Here is a 15,892-nt window from a genome sequence, read left to right as displayed (position 1 = left end):
AAGACATAAGAACTGATTATGAGAACTATGCACAAGAGTGAACATTCCTTTATGTCACATGGTAAAGAAGAAAGTTCACTTTATTTAAAACTGGTAATCAGCTTTGCACTAAAATATTCACAAATGTTTCTATGTAAAAAGTTGTTCAATGTTATTTCCTTATTTTGCCAATTTTCTTAAATTTAATAACTGTGATACATTTTTTCTTGTTCTGTTAAATTTTCTTTATTTTAACTGAGGGATGATGGGATACATAGTGGACATTTTTTTAAAATATATTACAGAACAAAATTCTTCTATCTATTAACACATTTTTAACTCTTCTTTAAGAATTTTGCCAGTGAATGAACAGTTTGTGAGTCTTGAGTTGTGAAAAGCACAATCCAATATGTGCAACCCATTGCAAATGAGCTACTCCCTCTGTTGATCTACTTTTAACTGTAGCACTACGGCGCCCCCATATACACAAAATTCGTATGGTGAGAGATACTGACAATGGAGGTGTTTCAAAAGGCAGCTAAAACAATTATCTTGTTTGAGCCATATCTTGTCACACTGAAACAAATTACTTGGATTCTGACTCCTGTTTTTGACCAACAGTATGCACCAACTTCATCAAAAAGCCTGTAATAACAGATAGTGCTGCAATCTTTAAGAAAGCAAAATTCCTTTAACGTCCCAAAAAGACTCTTGCATAGACTTTGCAAATGATGAATTTTTGTCTTAACATTTTATGCTAGTCCTTTTTTTTTGTCTGTTGTGCAATAATACACATAGATTTCATGACAATGTACAAACTCACCACCTTTTGCTCTATATCAAGCTACAAGCCAAAATGTTGAACCATTATTCAGTAATCTCATAACCCAGGGAACTGCAACATTTGAAAAGTTCTACAGGTCCTTGCACAGCAATCATCATCTTACATTTTGCTGCCTCACATCCTTTATAAAGTTCTTCATGTAACAGGAATTTTTAAATTTCATGAGTTTTATACAGCTGATTTTCATATTTCTTACTTTTTTTTTATCTTGTTGGTGGACAAGTTCCTGATGTTTATTTGCACTTTCAGCTGTTTCAAATATTTAGTTTATTGTTGACAGTTGCAAATGTTAAATGTGTTTTTGAGTGATTGATGGATTTTTACTTTAGAAAAAGGTGGATGAAAGAATTTGCATTAAATTTTGCTTGAACAATGGAATAAAGTGCAGTAAAGTTTGTACTGAAAGTGTTGAATTTCGAGCAAAAACGGCATCAGATTAGATTAGATTAATACTTGTTCCATAGATCATGAATACGACACTTCGTAATGATGTGGAACGAGTCAGGTTAATAAAAGATGTCTGTACAAGATATTACATTACACAAAATATTGCATGACACTAATGTTTAAGTTTTTGTGTCCCCCCACCCCTTAATTTATATCTAAAAATTCAGCCAATGAGTAGATGGAGTTGTCATCTAGAAATTATTTTAATTTATTTTTAAATGTTGGTTGGCTATCTGTCAGGCTTTTGATGCAAACCATACGCGACTGGAACAGGAAAGGGAGGTAATGCAGTGGCACGTAAAGTGCCCTCCGCCACACACCGTTTGGTGGCTTGTGGAGTATAAATGTAGATGTAGATGTAGACCACATCTGAAATGTTGACTGTGACTTTCAGAAAATCTATTTTGAGTAAGATAAGAGTTTACGAGTGGTACAAAAGTTCAAATAGGATTGAGAAGACAGTGAAGATGATGTTCAATCTGGACACCCTATCACATCAATTACTGACAACAATGTGACAGATGTAAAGCTCATGGTTCTGGAAAATCACTGAATCACCACCACAGAGGTTGCTGATGATGTCAACATACCATTTGGCTCAGGTCAAGCAATTTTTATTTTAGCATGATACGTGTAGCAGTAAAGTTTGTTCTGAAAGTGTTGAATTTCGAGCAAAAATGACATCACATAGACATCACTCAGGAATTGCTGAATGAAGCTGACAATGATTCAGAACTTCTAAAGAGGGTTACAACAGGTGATGAAAAATGGGTATATGGGTATAACTCTGAAACCAAGACCCAATTGTCCCAATGTTAAGTGCCTGAATAGCCAAGACTGAAAAAAATTTGAGAAATTCTATCACATATGAAGGTTCTTCTCACTGTTTTCTTTGGTTACAATGGTATAGTGCATCATGAGTTCCTGCCTTACAGTCATACAGTTGATAAGAAATGCTACCTGGAAGTTATGTGCCATTTGTTTAGAGCAATCTGAAGAAAATAATCAAAATTGTGGCAAAATCAATCATGGAAGTTGCGTCATGGTTATGCTCCTGCTCACACCTCAATTCTTGTTCGTAATTTTCTGGGGTGGGGGGGGGGGGGGGGGGGGGGGATGTTGCCTCAGCCACGGTATGCACCTGACATGGCCCCCTGCAATTCATTCTACACCTGAAGCTGAAGAGAACAATGAAAGGACATCGTTTTGCCACCACTAATGAGATAAAAACAGAATCCCTGAAGTAGCTGAACATCAGAATGAAAAGTGAGTTCCAGAAGTGTTTCCAAGACTTGAAAAAGCAGTGGCGTGAGTGTATTACATATGGGGGGGGGGATTACTTGAAGGGCATTAACTTGTTTATGATGACTAAATAAATATTCTTTAAGAAAAATAAAAATTCCAGTTACTTTTTGATCATACCTCAAATCTAGAACTCATCATGTTGATGGAAAATGTTACTTAAAACACATTTATACTGGACTGCTGCTAACAAGAAATAAACTAAGAACAAAAATGAGAACCTGAATTAGGCAATCTCATAATGATAGTGTCCCTATATGACACTAAATATAAGAGACAATTGCTGTTTTAGATAGAATGGAATAGTTCAGCAAGTGTTGCGACCAGGATGTTGTTATACGTCGTACTGGACATTAGCATGACAGAAATAAGATTAGTATGGGCAAGATGCACACTAGCAGCAAATCCCACTTGCCAATTAGGCACTATTCACATGGCTCGTTGAGGTATTTTTGGTTGGAGGATGTTAACAAAGAATAAAATGGTGCCCCTCACACTTATGCCACAGTCCATCAGCAAGCTGTAGAGGACAAGTGTGACTGATCATGTGCCTCAAACTGTGGAGCTGTAGCACAATTCAGGAGATCTGTACCATGAGAATGCCTCACCCAGTTGCTTCCAAATTGTATCAGAATGGTTTCAGGGACATTCTGTGGACCCTGAGACCACCTAAGTTACGTGACTGCAATGTTACTGGGCACATCTGGGATGTCATTGAGTGTATTACACACACATTCGACCCAGCACCGAATAACTTCTGCAAGTTTGGCTGGCTGTTGAGGGGTCATAGATGAGAATGCACATTAAATAGTTTAAGTAAAAAAAGTTAAGCCTCATTTACATTACATAAACAGTTTTGATGACTTGTGAAGACTATGCCTCAGTGCATGGCCGTCATCATCAGAGCAAAGTGGCATTTGGTACATGAAGCCCATTCATGGTTCCTTGAAATACAAAATTACAGTTTTTTCCAAGAAAGGGCAGCGCATATATGGATTTCAGTTTTCTTTGGACTGTCATGTAGTGAGACTGGTGAGTTACACGACTTTGTTTTGAAAGACTGAACATCTATGACTTCATAAGAAGGGGTGGTTGTAAAAGCCTTCCTAACTTACAAAGATCTATATATCACAAAATTTTGCCTTTTGATTCTACACGTACTTTATATGAAAGAGAATCTGAGTACCAATGATATTTATCCCAGTTTCCAAAACACATTAACCCTTTAACTGCTCTGGACATGATAAAGCACGCGCCTTTGTACCTGTCCCTGTCTGCTTTGAACGTGTTTATGTGCGCCACCAGTTCTTCTACCTGGTACTCTGAACATGTCTACGTTTTTACAATTTTGTAACACACAATTCAGCAAAACATGGGCATATGATTAGTGAAACTGAACAATTCAAATTTCTAGGCATTGAGATAGATAGTAAACTGTCGTGGAAAGCCCATGTTGAGGAGCTTGTTCAAAGACTTACTGCTGCCATTTTTACTATTCGAACAGTATCTGAAGTAAGTGATAGTTTGACACAAAAAGTAGTCTACTTTGCTTATTTTCATGGTATTATAATTTAGGGTAACTCTTCCCATTCTCAAAGGATATTTTTGATTCAGAAATGGGCAGTTTCACACACACACACACACACACACACACACACACATGCACACACACTCTTTACAGTGATTTTTTGTTATCAGCTTATTCCAAAGAATTATCAGCTTTCACAAGCAGAAATCCAATCTGCATTTGGATTGTACTTCCTTGACTCTTGTGCAGAAAGGTGTGCAGTATACTGCTGCAACCATTTTCAATAAGCTACCACAAGAATTCAAAACTCTTAGCAGTAATCCACACACTTTCAAATCGAAACTTAAGAGTTTCCTCATGGGTCACTCCTTCTATTCTGTCAAGGAGTTCCTTGAAAAATTAAGCTGATTCCTATGTTATATTGTTGATTGCGTTTACATAAACCTATTTTTTGGCTTTTTTGGGTTCATAAACATTTTATTTTATCTGTTATTACTTTTATGTTGTAATTTCATATACTGACATGTTCCATGACCTTTGAGATCTGCTCCTCAGTTTGGTCCTACGGAACTAAAAGTGTAAAATAGAAAACAAAAAATTATCACACCTTTTGGTCTATTTGAACATGTATGAATGCAGTTTGGACTTAAGAATGCCACATAGACATGGCAATGGTTTGTCGACAAGGCTCTATGTGGTCATAACTTCTGTTTTGCATATCTGAACAATGAGTTGGCTTTTTTTACATCTGCTTCTGAGAACAAAAACCACTTACAGATGATTTTTGGAAGACTTGCTGAATATGGATTGCAAATAAACAAGACAAATACATCCTTTGCGAAGAAGCAGTAGGTTTTTTGGGGCACCAGACAACACAAAAGGGAATTATGCTCTTGCAGTCTAAAGACACTCACTGCAGGCAGAACTGCTTCTGTAAACGTGTAAAGAACTTCGCCGGTTCTTGGAAGTGGTCAATTTCTACAGACATCATATACTACAGGCACCTGAAGTACAGGCACCAATCGCAGCAGTGCTTTTGAGCAGCAATTTGCAGGGACAGCGAGCTACTGTGTGGATTTGGGAGTTGTTAGCTGTGTTTCATAAAGATAAATCATCCTTGCAATAAGCAGTACTTCTAGCTTATCCCATACCTTCGGCACCACTAGCAGTAGTTGCTGATGCCAGTCAGGCTGCTATAGACGTGGTGCTGCAGGAGAAGATAGGAGGATCTTGGCAGCTACTTGATTTTTTCTCTCAGAAGTTGTCTGAGGCAGAGACAATATGGAGTGCATACGGCCGGGAACTTATGGCAGTGCACATTCAGGGGCCAATGTAACCATTGGAAAAGTGATTGACAGATACAAGTGTACGGGTTATAATGAGATTGATGCTTACGGGTTAAAACATGCTTACCTCGTCAAATGGCTAAAGTAGGAGTCATGTTCATAAACCCATTGGTTCATTTTGGAAGCTGACAGGACATTTTTCACATGCACACATAGACTTGGCAAGCCACTAATACTGATGCAAGGATTCAGATATATTCTCACAGCTATTGACAGGTCCAATTGGTGGGTCAAGGCTTCTCTTATCATGAACATTATGGCAGAAACAGTTGCAAGAACATTTTTGACTACATGGATATCATGGTTCAGGTGCCCTACAGATGTAATAACAGACCAGGCCTATCAGTTTGAGTCAACACTGTTCAACAAGCGCCGGCTGCTAAGGCCGAGCGGTTCTAGGCGCTTCAGTCCGGAACTGCGTGACTGCTACAGTTGCAGGTTCGAATCCCGCCTCAGGAATGGATGTGTGTGATACCCTTAGGTTAGTTAGGTTTAAGTAGTTCTAAGTTCTAGGGGACTGATGAATTCAGATGTTAAGTCCCATAGCGCTCAGAGCCATTTGAACCATTTTGTTCAACAAGCTGGCCATGCTATGTGCGTTCATTCATCATAACTCCATCAGTTACTATCTGACGTGGTGGAGCACTGGCACAGGGCACTTACATCAGCATTAATGTGTCACAGGTCTTCCTGGTTAACTGCTCTATTGCTGGTGTTATAGCATTCAAATTTGACCCCAGCACGAAAAGTGCAGAAATGGTCTATCCTGAAACCTTAAGACTGTCTTCAGATGTTCTCTCCACACAACATAGAAACCATACAGATGACCCTACTCCTTGGCGCTACAGATGAGGAACTGTATCTTGATGGTGTCCCGCCATGCGCAACTGCCTACCTTTGTGCATAAAGACCTGACTCACTACACCCATGTCATGCTCCACTCAGATGGTGTCAGGGTGCCCTTGCAACCACTTTACACATGACTTTATCTAGTTTTGGAAAGAGATGTGTAAACACTGATGCTCTTGATAGCCAAACCAAACAAAGTGTCAGGTGAATGAGGTGCAGTCCTTCACTACTTTACATGTGTTTAAAATGAACAAGCATATGCTTGTCATAAAGGGTGGTATTGCATAGCTTAGTGGATGGTTTGATAATGAGCTTAGGTCTTGAAACTAGTAATCAATAAAGGAAATTAACATTGCAATTTCAACTGTTTTTTTACAATTTATTACATAGTAAGGTAAACAAAGTGTCCATTTAAAGGGTTAAACTGGTATATCTATCACTGTCAGAAGAAGTAGTACAATGAGTCAGAAGAGGCAGTACACCAACAATCACACAGTCAGCCAATGACTGCAGTCAGACCGTCTACAGCTACATAAGACTTCATGCCAGTGGTCTAAACTACTGCTTAACTAACAGCAATCATGGAGTCAACTGCCACAGAAATACAGACACCTTCAGGACCTCCTACATCCAATGAATACCAGCGTGCAATGACACCAGAACTTTTGTATACACAGGCAGGTACAACAATTCAACATCAGTACCCCTATAAGAGGGGTCCTGTTCAGTGACATAAACAGAAGAGCAAGTAGTGTGGTAGACTGTCTCTGGACCCAGAATGACTGATGAAAAAGAGAATTTTTGTTGTTGTTTTGTAACCTAGTAATTTTGAGTAATTTCCTTGAAGTTTAGTGTGTGTTAGTTTCTTTGAGGTATAGAAATTTTGGAAGTGTTAAAAATAAAGAAAATAAAATTCGGGAATCTTTTAATCAATTGTGGTGTGTATTACCCACAAGGGTTTTCAAATCTAAGCTTCTGATGTATCTCAAATGGATAGCCTAGAATTAATGTGCATCACCAGGTTTAACTTACGGCAGTAACATATGGAATTTAAATGTGAAAATGATTCAAAAGTTGAGAGAGGCTCAGCAAGCAATAGAGAAATACATATTGGGAACTACTAGGACAGGCAGAAAAACATATGAAGTATCAAGACTGGACTAAAGATGTAACTATGTCCACAACAAAAATGAATTGGAAAAGTGGGACAAGTAGCCTGGCAAACAGATGGCAGATGGATGGAGGTACTTCTTTGCTGGATTTGAGGAGATGAGAGAAGACCAAGATTATGAACTAATAGAATCTGGGTAGGCTACATGGTATCAGCAAACATTTAAGAACAACACAGATGCATTAAGGCGAATTCAGTAATGCATGGAAAAATCTAGAAGCAGCCTTTATTCTGCTGTAGATATTGAAAGGCTAATGATGACAATTATGATGAGCTATAATTTCAGCTTATCTCCGATATTTCAACAAGGTTCTCAGAAACAATGAATTATAGTCCCATGACTCTAATAGCACTGCTAAATTTTTATGACATTACGTGCCTTGCTGTCTCGCTTGGTCTGGAGTTCTGAGACACCTTTTCACCTACAACATTTTCCATCAGATTATTTACACTAGTGAGCCAAAACACCATGACCACTGCGCACTCTAAGACTGAGAGCCTAGGTGGTGTTGTGGGCACATAACAGAGAACAGAAGACATACATGCAGCGCAGAGACGAATGGGAGACAATCACAGTGATGACATGGGCTGCAAATGTGGCAATGTGCTGACAGAAGTGACTGACAAAAGACAGATTATTATGGCCTGGTGCCAGGGAATGAACATATCAGAAACAGCAAAGATGATTTGCTGTTCATGTGCTACTGTTGTGAGAATCTACAGAAAGTGATTGAAAGATGCAAAAACCACAGATAGGCGATAAGCTATTGTGTGTCCACAACTCATCACAGAAAGTGAGATAAATCAGGATAGGTAGTGATATGTAAAAATCTGACAACAGAGTACAATACTGCTGCAGGTACAAGTGTCTCAAAGAACACCATTCAGTGCACACTGTCAACCACTGGGTTCCACAGCAGATGTGTTACCCTGTTGATACAATGACATAATGAACTACCATGGCCCTGGGCACGGGTCACTGAGATTGGACTGTGGATCAATGGAAACATGTCACCTGGCTGGATGAATTGCATTTCTTGCTACACCAGGTTACTTAGTAGTCATGTCCAGAAATGCTGTCACTCAGATGAACAGCATCTGGAAACAGACAATATACTACAGACACTGTCCAGTTGGGTAAGTATTTTGCTATGGAGGTCATTCACCCGGGTTTCTGTGAGACTTGTGGTGGTAACTGAAGGATGGCACCGGCTGCTGGCTACGAGAACATTATTGCATTATGTCTTCCACAATGGTAATGGCTTGTTGCAGTAGCACAACTATCCTTGTGACAAGGTCTGAATAGTGGTTTGAGGAGTATGATAATGAACTCATGTTTAAGTCTTGACCACCAGACTCACCTCATATGAATGTGGTGGACCACATCTGGGACACTACTGGGTGCCAGTTCTGCATGCACAAATCACCAGCCTGTAACTTAGGGGAATTACGTAACCTATGTAAAGTCATCTGGTTCCACATACCTCCAGACACCTACGAAGGACTTGTCGAATCCAAGCCATGCAGAATCACTATTGCAGTGTGTTCCAGAGATCAACTAACATGTTATTAAGTACGCTGTCATAAAGCTTTGCCTCATCAGTGTATTTTTAATTTTTTGCATGTATGGCAATTAAGAGATGACAAAAACTTACAGGTATCCATGTATTGTTCCTTGTATCAAACAATCTGATGTCATTAAGTGGTCCATTAGATAGTGAATAGCCTCCAAACATCCACAATGAACCTCTCCTGTCTGCCACTACACTATGGCCAAAGCGTGGAATAGTTTTTCGTAAATGCTCCAAACTATCAGATATTCGATTAGTGTCAAACAGTTGTGTAAACACTAGCTGTGTATTATTTAGCTCCACAGAACAGTCCTCGCCGCCAAAATTTGCACTGCATATACACTGACCGTATGCCTGGAAAACACAAAGAAAAAAATGATATTAATACAAAGAACTTCTCAGAAAGCAACTGTATATAAACATTCTGAAAATGCTGTGTGCACATCTCTTATAACGTCATTAAAAATTCAGTTAATTCATCAATTTTATAGAATGATCTACTTGCTACAGCCTGTCATTTCCACACAGAGCTTCCACAGGAGGCAGACTGAGACAATTCTTTTGGGTACAGAAATTAGCAAATTGTGCATTTTTGTGCACAATCAAGAAATTGATAGAAAATGAATGTAACAGTTTGATGAAAAGGATAGTTGCTGTTCATATAGTGGAGATACTGAGTCATAGAAACACACAACAAAAAGACTGTCGCACAATTCGCTTTCGGCCAACAAGGCCTTTGTCAAAATTAGACACACACACACACACACACACACACGCACACACACACACACAAAATGCAACTCACACACACATCAGTACAGTCTCTGGCAGCTGGAGCCTGGATGTGTGTGTGTGTGTGTGTGTGTGTGTGTGTGTGTCTCATTTTGACAAAGGCCTTGTTGGCCGAAAGCTAATTGTGTGACAGTCTTTTTGTAGTAGCTTTCTGCGACTCACCATATGGTGAGTAGCAAATGTCCTTTTCATTATATTGTTACATTCCATCTGGATTTTCCATTCTTTGACAGAAAATGAATGAATATCTTACTACACGGTAAGTAAACTTAAACCATCATCCTATATTAACTGGTTCTTCCATGTATGTACGGTAGCTTAATTTCAAATTTACAACTGAAAAATACTTCTCCACTGAATAGTACTTTTAACTTTGTGTTCTGCCTTACAGCAGGACTTGTCAGTAGTATGAGGGTAGTTTGAAAAGTTCTCGGAATTACCAAGAGAGGTCAACGCTAGCGCAATGAGTTGTTCATGTGATATTCATTGGACTGTTAGTGATTTGCGAAGATGGAAAAAAAATCGAGATTTGAGCAGTGATAGAAAGGTATGAAAGCAAAGGACATTCACACCAACTTCCAGAATACACTGGGCGACTCTGCTCCTTCATATTCAACCGTTGCCAAGTGGACAAATGAATTTAAATTTCGTTGGGAGAACTCAGTTGATGATTCGTGCAGTGGTCAGCCAAGATGTGTCACTACCCCAGAAATAATTGCAAAAGTGCATAAAATGGTAATGGAGGATCACTGACTGAAAGTGCGTGAAATTGCTCACATTTGCCAGATGTCATCTGAAAGGGTATATTATATTTTAACTGAAGAATTAGGAATGAAAAAATTATCTGGAAGATTGGTGCCACAACTCTTGATGTACGCCCGCACACATGTGCCGTCGCCATGGCAAAATTACACGAACTAAGGTATGAATTGTTGCCCCACCCGCCTCATTTACCTGATACGGCTTGTCACACTTCCATCTCTTCCCAAAACTGAAAATTTTTCTTGACGGACAAAGATTCACTTCAAACAAAGAATTGATAGCCAGAGTTGACAACTATTTTGCAGGGCCTGGAGGAAACTCATTTTCGAGATGGGATCAAAGCACTGGAACATCGTTGGACCAAGTGCATTAATCTACAAGGAGACTACATTGAAAAATAAAAAAAGTTCAAGTAATGTAAGTGTTGTGACGCGCAGATCATTTAAAGTGCGCCGCACAATTACATGCGTCCTCTACATGCGGCGCTGTCTACCAGCCATGCAGCAGCCGCGCCACCTAAGCGGCCAGCCGGCCAGCATCCGCTAGACTTGGACTCAGTGCAGATTTGACCGTTACTGTGTACACATGCCTTACGTGGTCGACTCGCTCTGTGACTTACATGTATTGTGTCGTCTTTTGAAATATAAGTGTTCAACTTGACGTTATAGCAATTGGGGATGAGGTAGTGGATTTTTCCTTTTCATCATTGACCCACAAGTTTCCATGGTTACTTTAGAGCAACTATTGCAAGGTCTCATTGAACAGCAAACGCTTCTCATGTCAGTGATTCGCGATTTCGTCGCGGCATCCAATGTGGGGCATTTCCTGTCATTGTCTATACCTCCTTTTCCTCCTTATGACGAGACGGCGGAAGACTGGTCTGATTACGAAAAACGTCTTCGACAGCAATTCTTGGCATTTCATGTCGCGGACGAACAAACATGTAAGTCTCTGTTCCTTTCATGGATTTCACCTCAAATGTATCGATTGTTGTCGCAATTGGCTCCTTTGAAAGATCCTGCGTCTTTGTCTTTTGCTGAAATGTGCTCACTTCTGTCCGTATATTTTCATAAGCAAACGCATGTGGTAACCTCTCGTGTTGCCTTTTATTGTTGTCAAAAACAACCGAATCAATCCTATTGCGCTTGGGCTGCTGAACTTCACGGCCTCAGTAGAATGTGTCAATTTGTTACTGACGTTCACAAAGAATCCTATGCTGATTCCATGGTACGGGATGCTATTATCCGGTCGGCGCCCGACAAAGAAGTGAGGCAACGTGCCCTTCAGTTGGCAAATCCGACTCTCGATGAAGTCCTATCCATAGTGCAGTCTTTTGAAATTTCTCATGCCGCTGGAGCGCAAATACAGGCGTGGGGTGACGTCGGGGAAATACAACCTCTGTGCGCTGTTGACGACGCGTGTGGCGTGTCCCCACCGGCCGATGTGGACGCAGTGCGCTCCCGAGCGCAGCCTCGACCTAACCGTAAACAAACCTCTAAGAAACTGCAGCAAAACCCCGGGCAACTTCCTTCATGTCCGTAGTGTTTTACGAAACATTCACAGGAGGATTGTCCCCAACGTTGTGCCGTGTGTCACAACTGCAAAAAGAAGGGTCATTCGTTTGCAAATCCGACCGCATACATGATGTTCATGAACATGACGCTGATTCTGATTCCGTGTTGTCTGTCAATTGTACTTCTTCCCTTTCAGGGAAGTTACTCCTCACGGTCCAAATACTTGGTCGAGATGTTCGCATGCAGTGGATACTGGTTCTGCCGCCACTGCCATCAATTCTCAGATGTATCTTCAGTTGGGTGCTCCAACCCTATCACCTGTCACTAGACAATTACAGACGTACAATAAACAGAAGATTTCTCTCTTGGGACAATTTGATGCTGAGGTATCTTACAAATCTGTCGTTCGCACTGTTCCCATATTTGTGGTCGACCATAGTAATGCAGAAAATCTTTTTGGTTTCGATGCCTTTCACATTTTTGGGCTCTCCATAGATGACTCTGTCAATATCGTCTCTGATGCCATTCCTTATGCTCAATTGGATTCCTTGTCGACGACATTTTCGTCCCTTTTTTCTCCTGGGTTAGGCCGTGCAAACGATTTTGAAGCTCATGTCACGCTCAAACCCACCGCTCGGCCTAAGTTTTGTCGGGCTCGGCCCATTCCTGTGGCCCTTCGTGATCGGGTAAAACAGGAGCTGGATCGTCTCACTGCTTCAGGGTTCTTGCTTCCTGTCACTTCCAGTGAGTGGTCCTCTCCTGTCGTTGTCGTTGCTAAGCCCAATGGTGATATTCGTCTCTGTGGCGATCTCAAAGCCACTGTAAATGCTCAATGCCTCATCGACACTTACCCTATGCCCCGACCTGAAGAACTGTTCACTAAACTTACTGGAGGCCAGTATTTTTTTTAAATTGACCTGTCAGAAGCTTATCATAAACTTCCTCTTGACGCTGCTTCCCGGCAGTTTCTGGTCCTTAACACGCCTTTCGGCCTCTATCAATATCAATGATTGCCATTGCTAGTGCCACTGCTCTCTTTCAGCGTTTCTTGGAACAATTATTGCTCCCTGTCCCTGGGTGTATCGATTACATGGACGACATTGTTGTCACTGGCTCCATCACTGAAGAACATCTTCAGAATCTCCGCACACTTTTTCATGTCTTACAGACTGCCGGTCGTAAGTGTAATCTTCAGAAATCACAATTTTTTTCAGGCATCTATCGCGTACTTGGGGTTCCAACTCCCTCGGAATGGTATTCGTCCGCTTCAGCAAACTGTCGCCGCAATCGATGCCCTTCCTTGCCCTACATCTGTTGAGGAACTACAGGCCTTCTTGGGGAAAAAAGCATACTATCACAGGTTTTTACCGTCTGTGGCTTCGGTGGCTCAGCCGTTGCATCGCCTGTTGCATAAAAACGTGCCTTTTCACTAGTCCAAGTCATGCAATGCGGCTTTCCAGAAATTGAAGACTATGCTGAAACAGGCCCCGTGCCTAGCTACTTATCGACCTGTCCAACATCTTGTTCTTGCCAAGGACGCCTCTCACGGGTTGGTTCAGTCCTTGTGCACCGTTTTTCTGACGGTTCTGATCAACCCATTGCTTACGCCTCCAAAACGCTCATGGATGCCCAACGAAAATATTCTCAAATTGAAAAAGAAGCTTTGGCCATTATTTATGCTCTTCATAAGTTTGGTGTTGTTCTTTATGGATCCAAATTTAATCTTGTTATGGACCATAAACTGCTTGTTTCCTTGTTTCATCCATCAACGTCACTTCCTGACAAGGCTGCACACTGCCTCCAGCGTTGTGCTCTTTACTTGTCTCGTTCAATTATGAGATTCATTTCCGGCTGACGGCTCAACATGTGAATGCTGATGCACTGTCTCGCCTTCCCGTGGGTCCTGATCTGGCATTCGATAGGGACGGATTCCCATCACCAGGGACGGGCTGGCAGCTGCTACGTGTTCCGACCCTACCCTCTCCCAGGTTTTAGGCTGTATTCAGAAGGGTTGGCCAGATCGGCCGTCCGCTAAGACTTCTGATCCATTGCGGAACTATTATGCTTTGCGCTACCGGCTCACGGCTACGGATGGTGTTATCCTCCTTTCCACCGACAATGCGTCGCTGCGCGTTGTGTTACCTGCGTCTTTGCGTGCTTCGATCTTGCGCCTCCTTCACCAAGGGCACTGGGGTGTCTCTCGCACAAAATCTCTGGCGCGCCGTCATGTGTACTGGCATGGCATCGACTCTGAAATCACACACATGGTCGCTGCCTGCGGCCCTTGTGCGTCACTGGCCGCCGCCCCGAAGTCATCTTTGTCACTGTGGCCTTCGCCTGAGAAGCCCTGGGAGCATATTCATGTTGACTTCGCGGGACCTGACTGAATGACTGGTCTGCACATTTAAGGCTCAGATGAGCAAACTCCTGACTGCTTCTGCTGCTGATGATGCGCTTCTCCAAATTCTGGCTTCTTACCATTTCACCCCCATGGGCGACCACAGCTCTTACATGGCCGACAGCCCCACACGCTGCTTCATCTTCTGCAGCCTTCCACCTCACGGCCGCGGGTGCCTTCACTTGGCCGGTTCACCGCCGGCGACCTTGTATGGGTACGGGGTTATGGCAGGCGGCCGTGGTCGACGCCTGTATGAAATCCAGACGAACACAGGTGTTGCAGTGCGTCATTCGGACCAGCTTCAGCCTTGGGTGCAGGCAACGCCTGTTCCGGATGCCGCTACACCACCTTCAGCTCTACCTGACGCTCGGGATCTTGGCATCTCTCATTACTCACAATGCAGCCATCTCACCGTCATCTCGGTGCCAGCACAAGAACGGACGCCACCAGGAGACGTGCCCATGCAGGAACCGGATGACCATCATTTGTCAGAGCAATTCTACTCGCCTCCTTCTCCTACGGACGCCGACACGTTGCCCATGTCTCCTGTTATATCAACCGGACTTGCTGCAACGGGCAGATTGGTGCATGGGGCCCCAGCAGATTCGACCCCTACATCTCCTGTCATCTTGACCCGTTATCATCAGGGACACTTCTGTCCGTACGGGAAGCCTCCTCCTCGAGACCTCACGGCCAGTCAATCAATGGACGTTAACCATCTACAGGCCACCTCCATCAAGACCAGTGCAAAAATTTCAAAGGGGGGAAAAGTGTTGTGACACACCAATCATTCAAAGTGTCGCCACGCAATTACGCGCATCCTCTACATGTGGCATTGTCTGCCAGCCATGCAGCATCCGCGCCACCTAAGCGGCCAGCCGGCCAGCATCCGCTAGACTTGGACTCATTGCAGATTTGGCCGTTACTGTGTACACATGCCTTACGTGGTCTACCCACTCTGTGACTTACATGTATTGTGTCGTCTCTTGAAATATAAGTGTTCAACTTGACATTATAGCAGCAAGTACTTTTTTCTATTCCATCCCAAGAACTTTTCAAACCACCACCATAACCTATGTGTTTCCACAATTACCTGTTCAAATAATTTCTCAAATCCAAAATTGTCTTACCCTTAGTCTCTGAATTCTTCTCAACATTCCTATGGGCATCTTGATCTTGATGGGAATACAGAAGAGATCTGTTGCCTCAAACCTTGTCATCCTCTCCACAGACAGTGGGTCTACGTCTGTTGTGATGAATTGTAGGGATTCTCTGACAGAAGTCGTCCACCAGCTGTCTGACACTTCTATCTACATACCTTACTTTCAGAATCTCTTTCCAGATACTGTATGACCTCCAGTGCCTATTCACATCTCTAGGGAATCACTG

At 42.2% G+C, this 15,892-nt stretch overlaps 1 protein-coding gene across 1 annotated transcript in view; it reads right to left on the bottom strand.

The window, feature by feature from the left end:
* Nucleotides 1-15,892, bottom strand: part of LOC126483663 (multiple epidermal growth factor-like domains protein 8) — a 364,127-nt gene that overhangs the window by 100,897 nt on the left and 247,338 nt on the right. Inside the window, exon 23 of the mRNA XM_050106722.1 lies at nucleotides 9,122-9,391. Within this exon, the coding sequence (XP_049962679.1) occupies nucleotides 9,122-9,391 (270 nt within the window). The remainder of the gene's footprint in view (nucleotides 1-9,121; nucleotides 9,392-15,892) is intronic.

This window comes from Schistocerca serialis, chromosome 6 (genome assembly GCF_023864345.2).
Source record: "Schistocerca serialis cubense isolate TAMUIC-IGC-003099 chromosome 6, iqSchSeri2.2, whole genome shotgun sequence".
In the NCBI taxonomy this organism is placed as follows: Eukaryota; Metazoa; Arthropoda; class Insecta; order Orthoptera; family Acrididae; genus Schistocerca; species Schistocerca serialis.
Note: the sequence above shows the minus strand (reverse complement) of the source record. Positions and strands in the feature narration are given on the sequence as shown.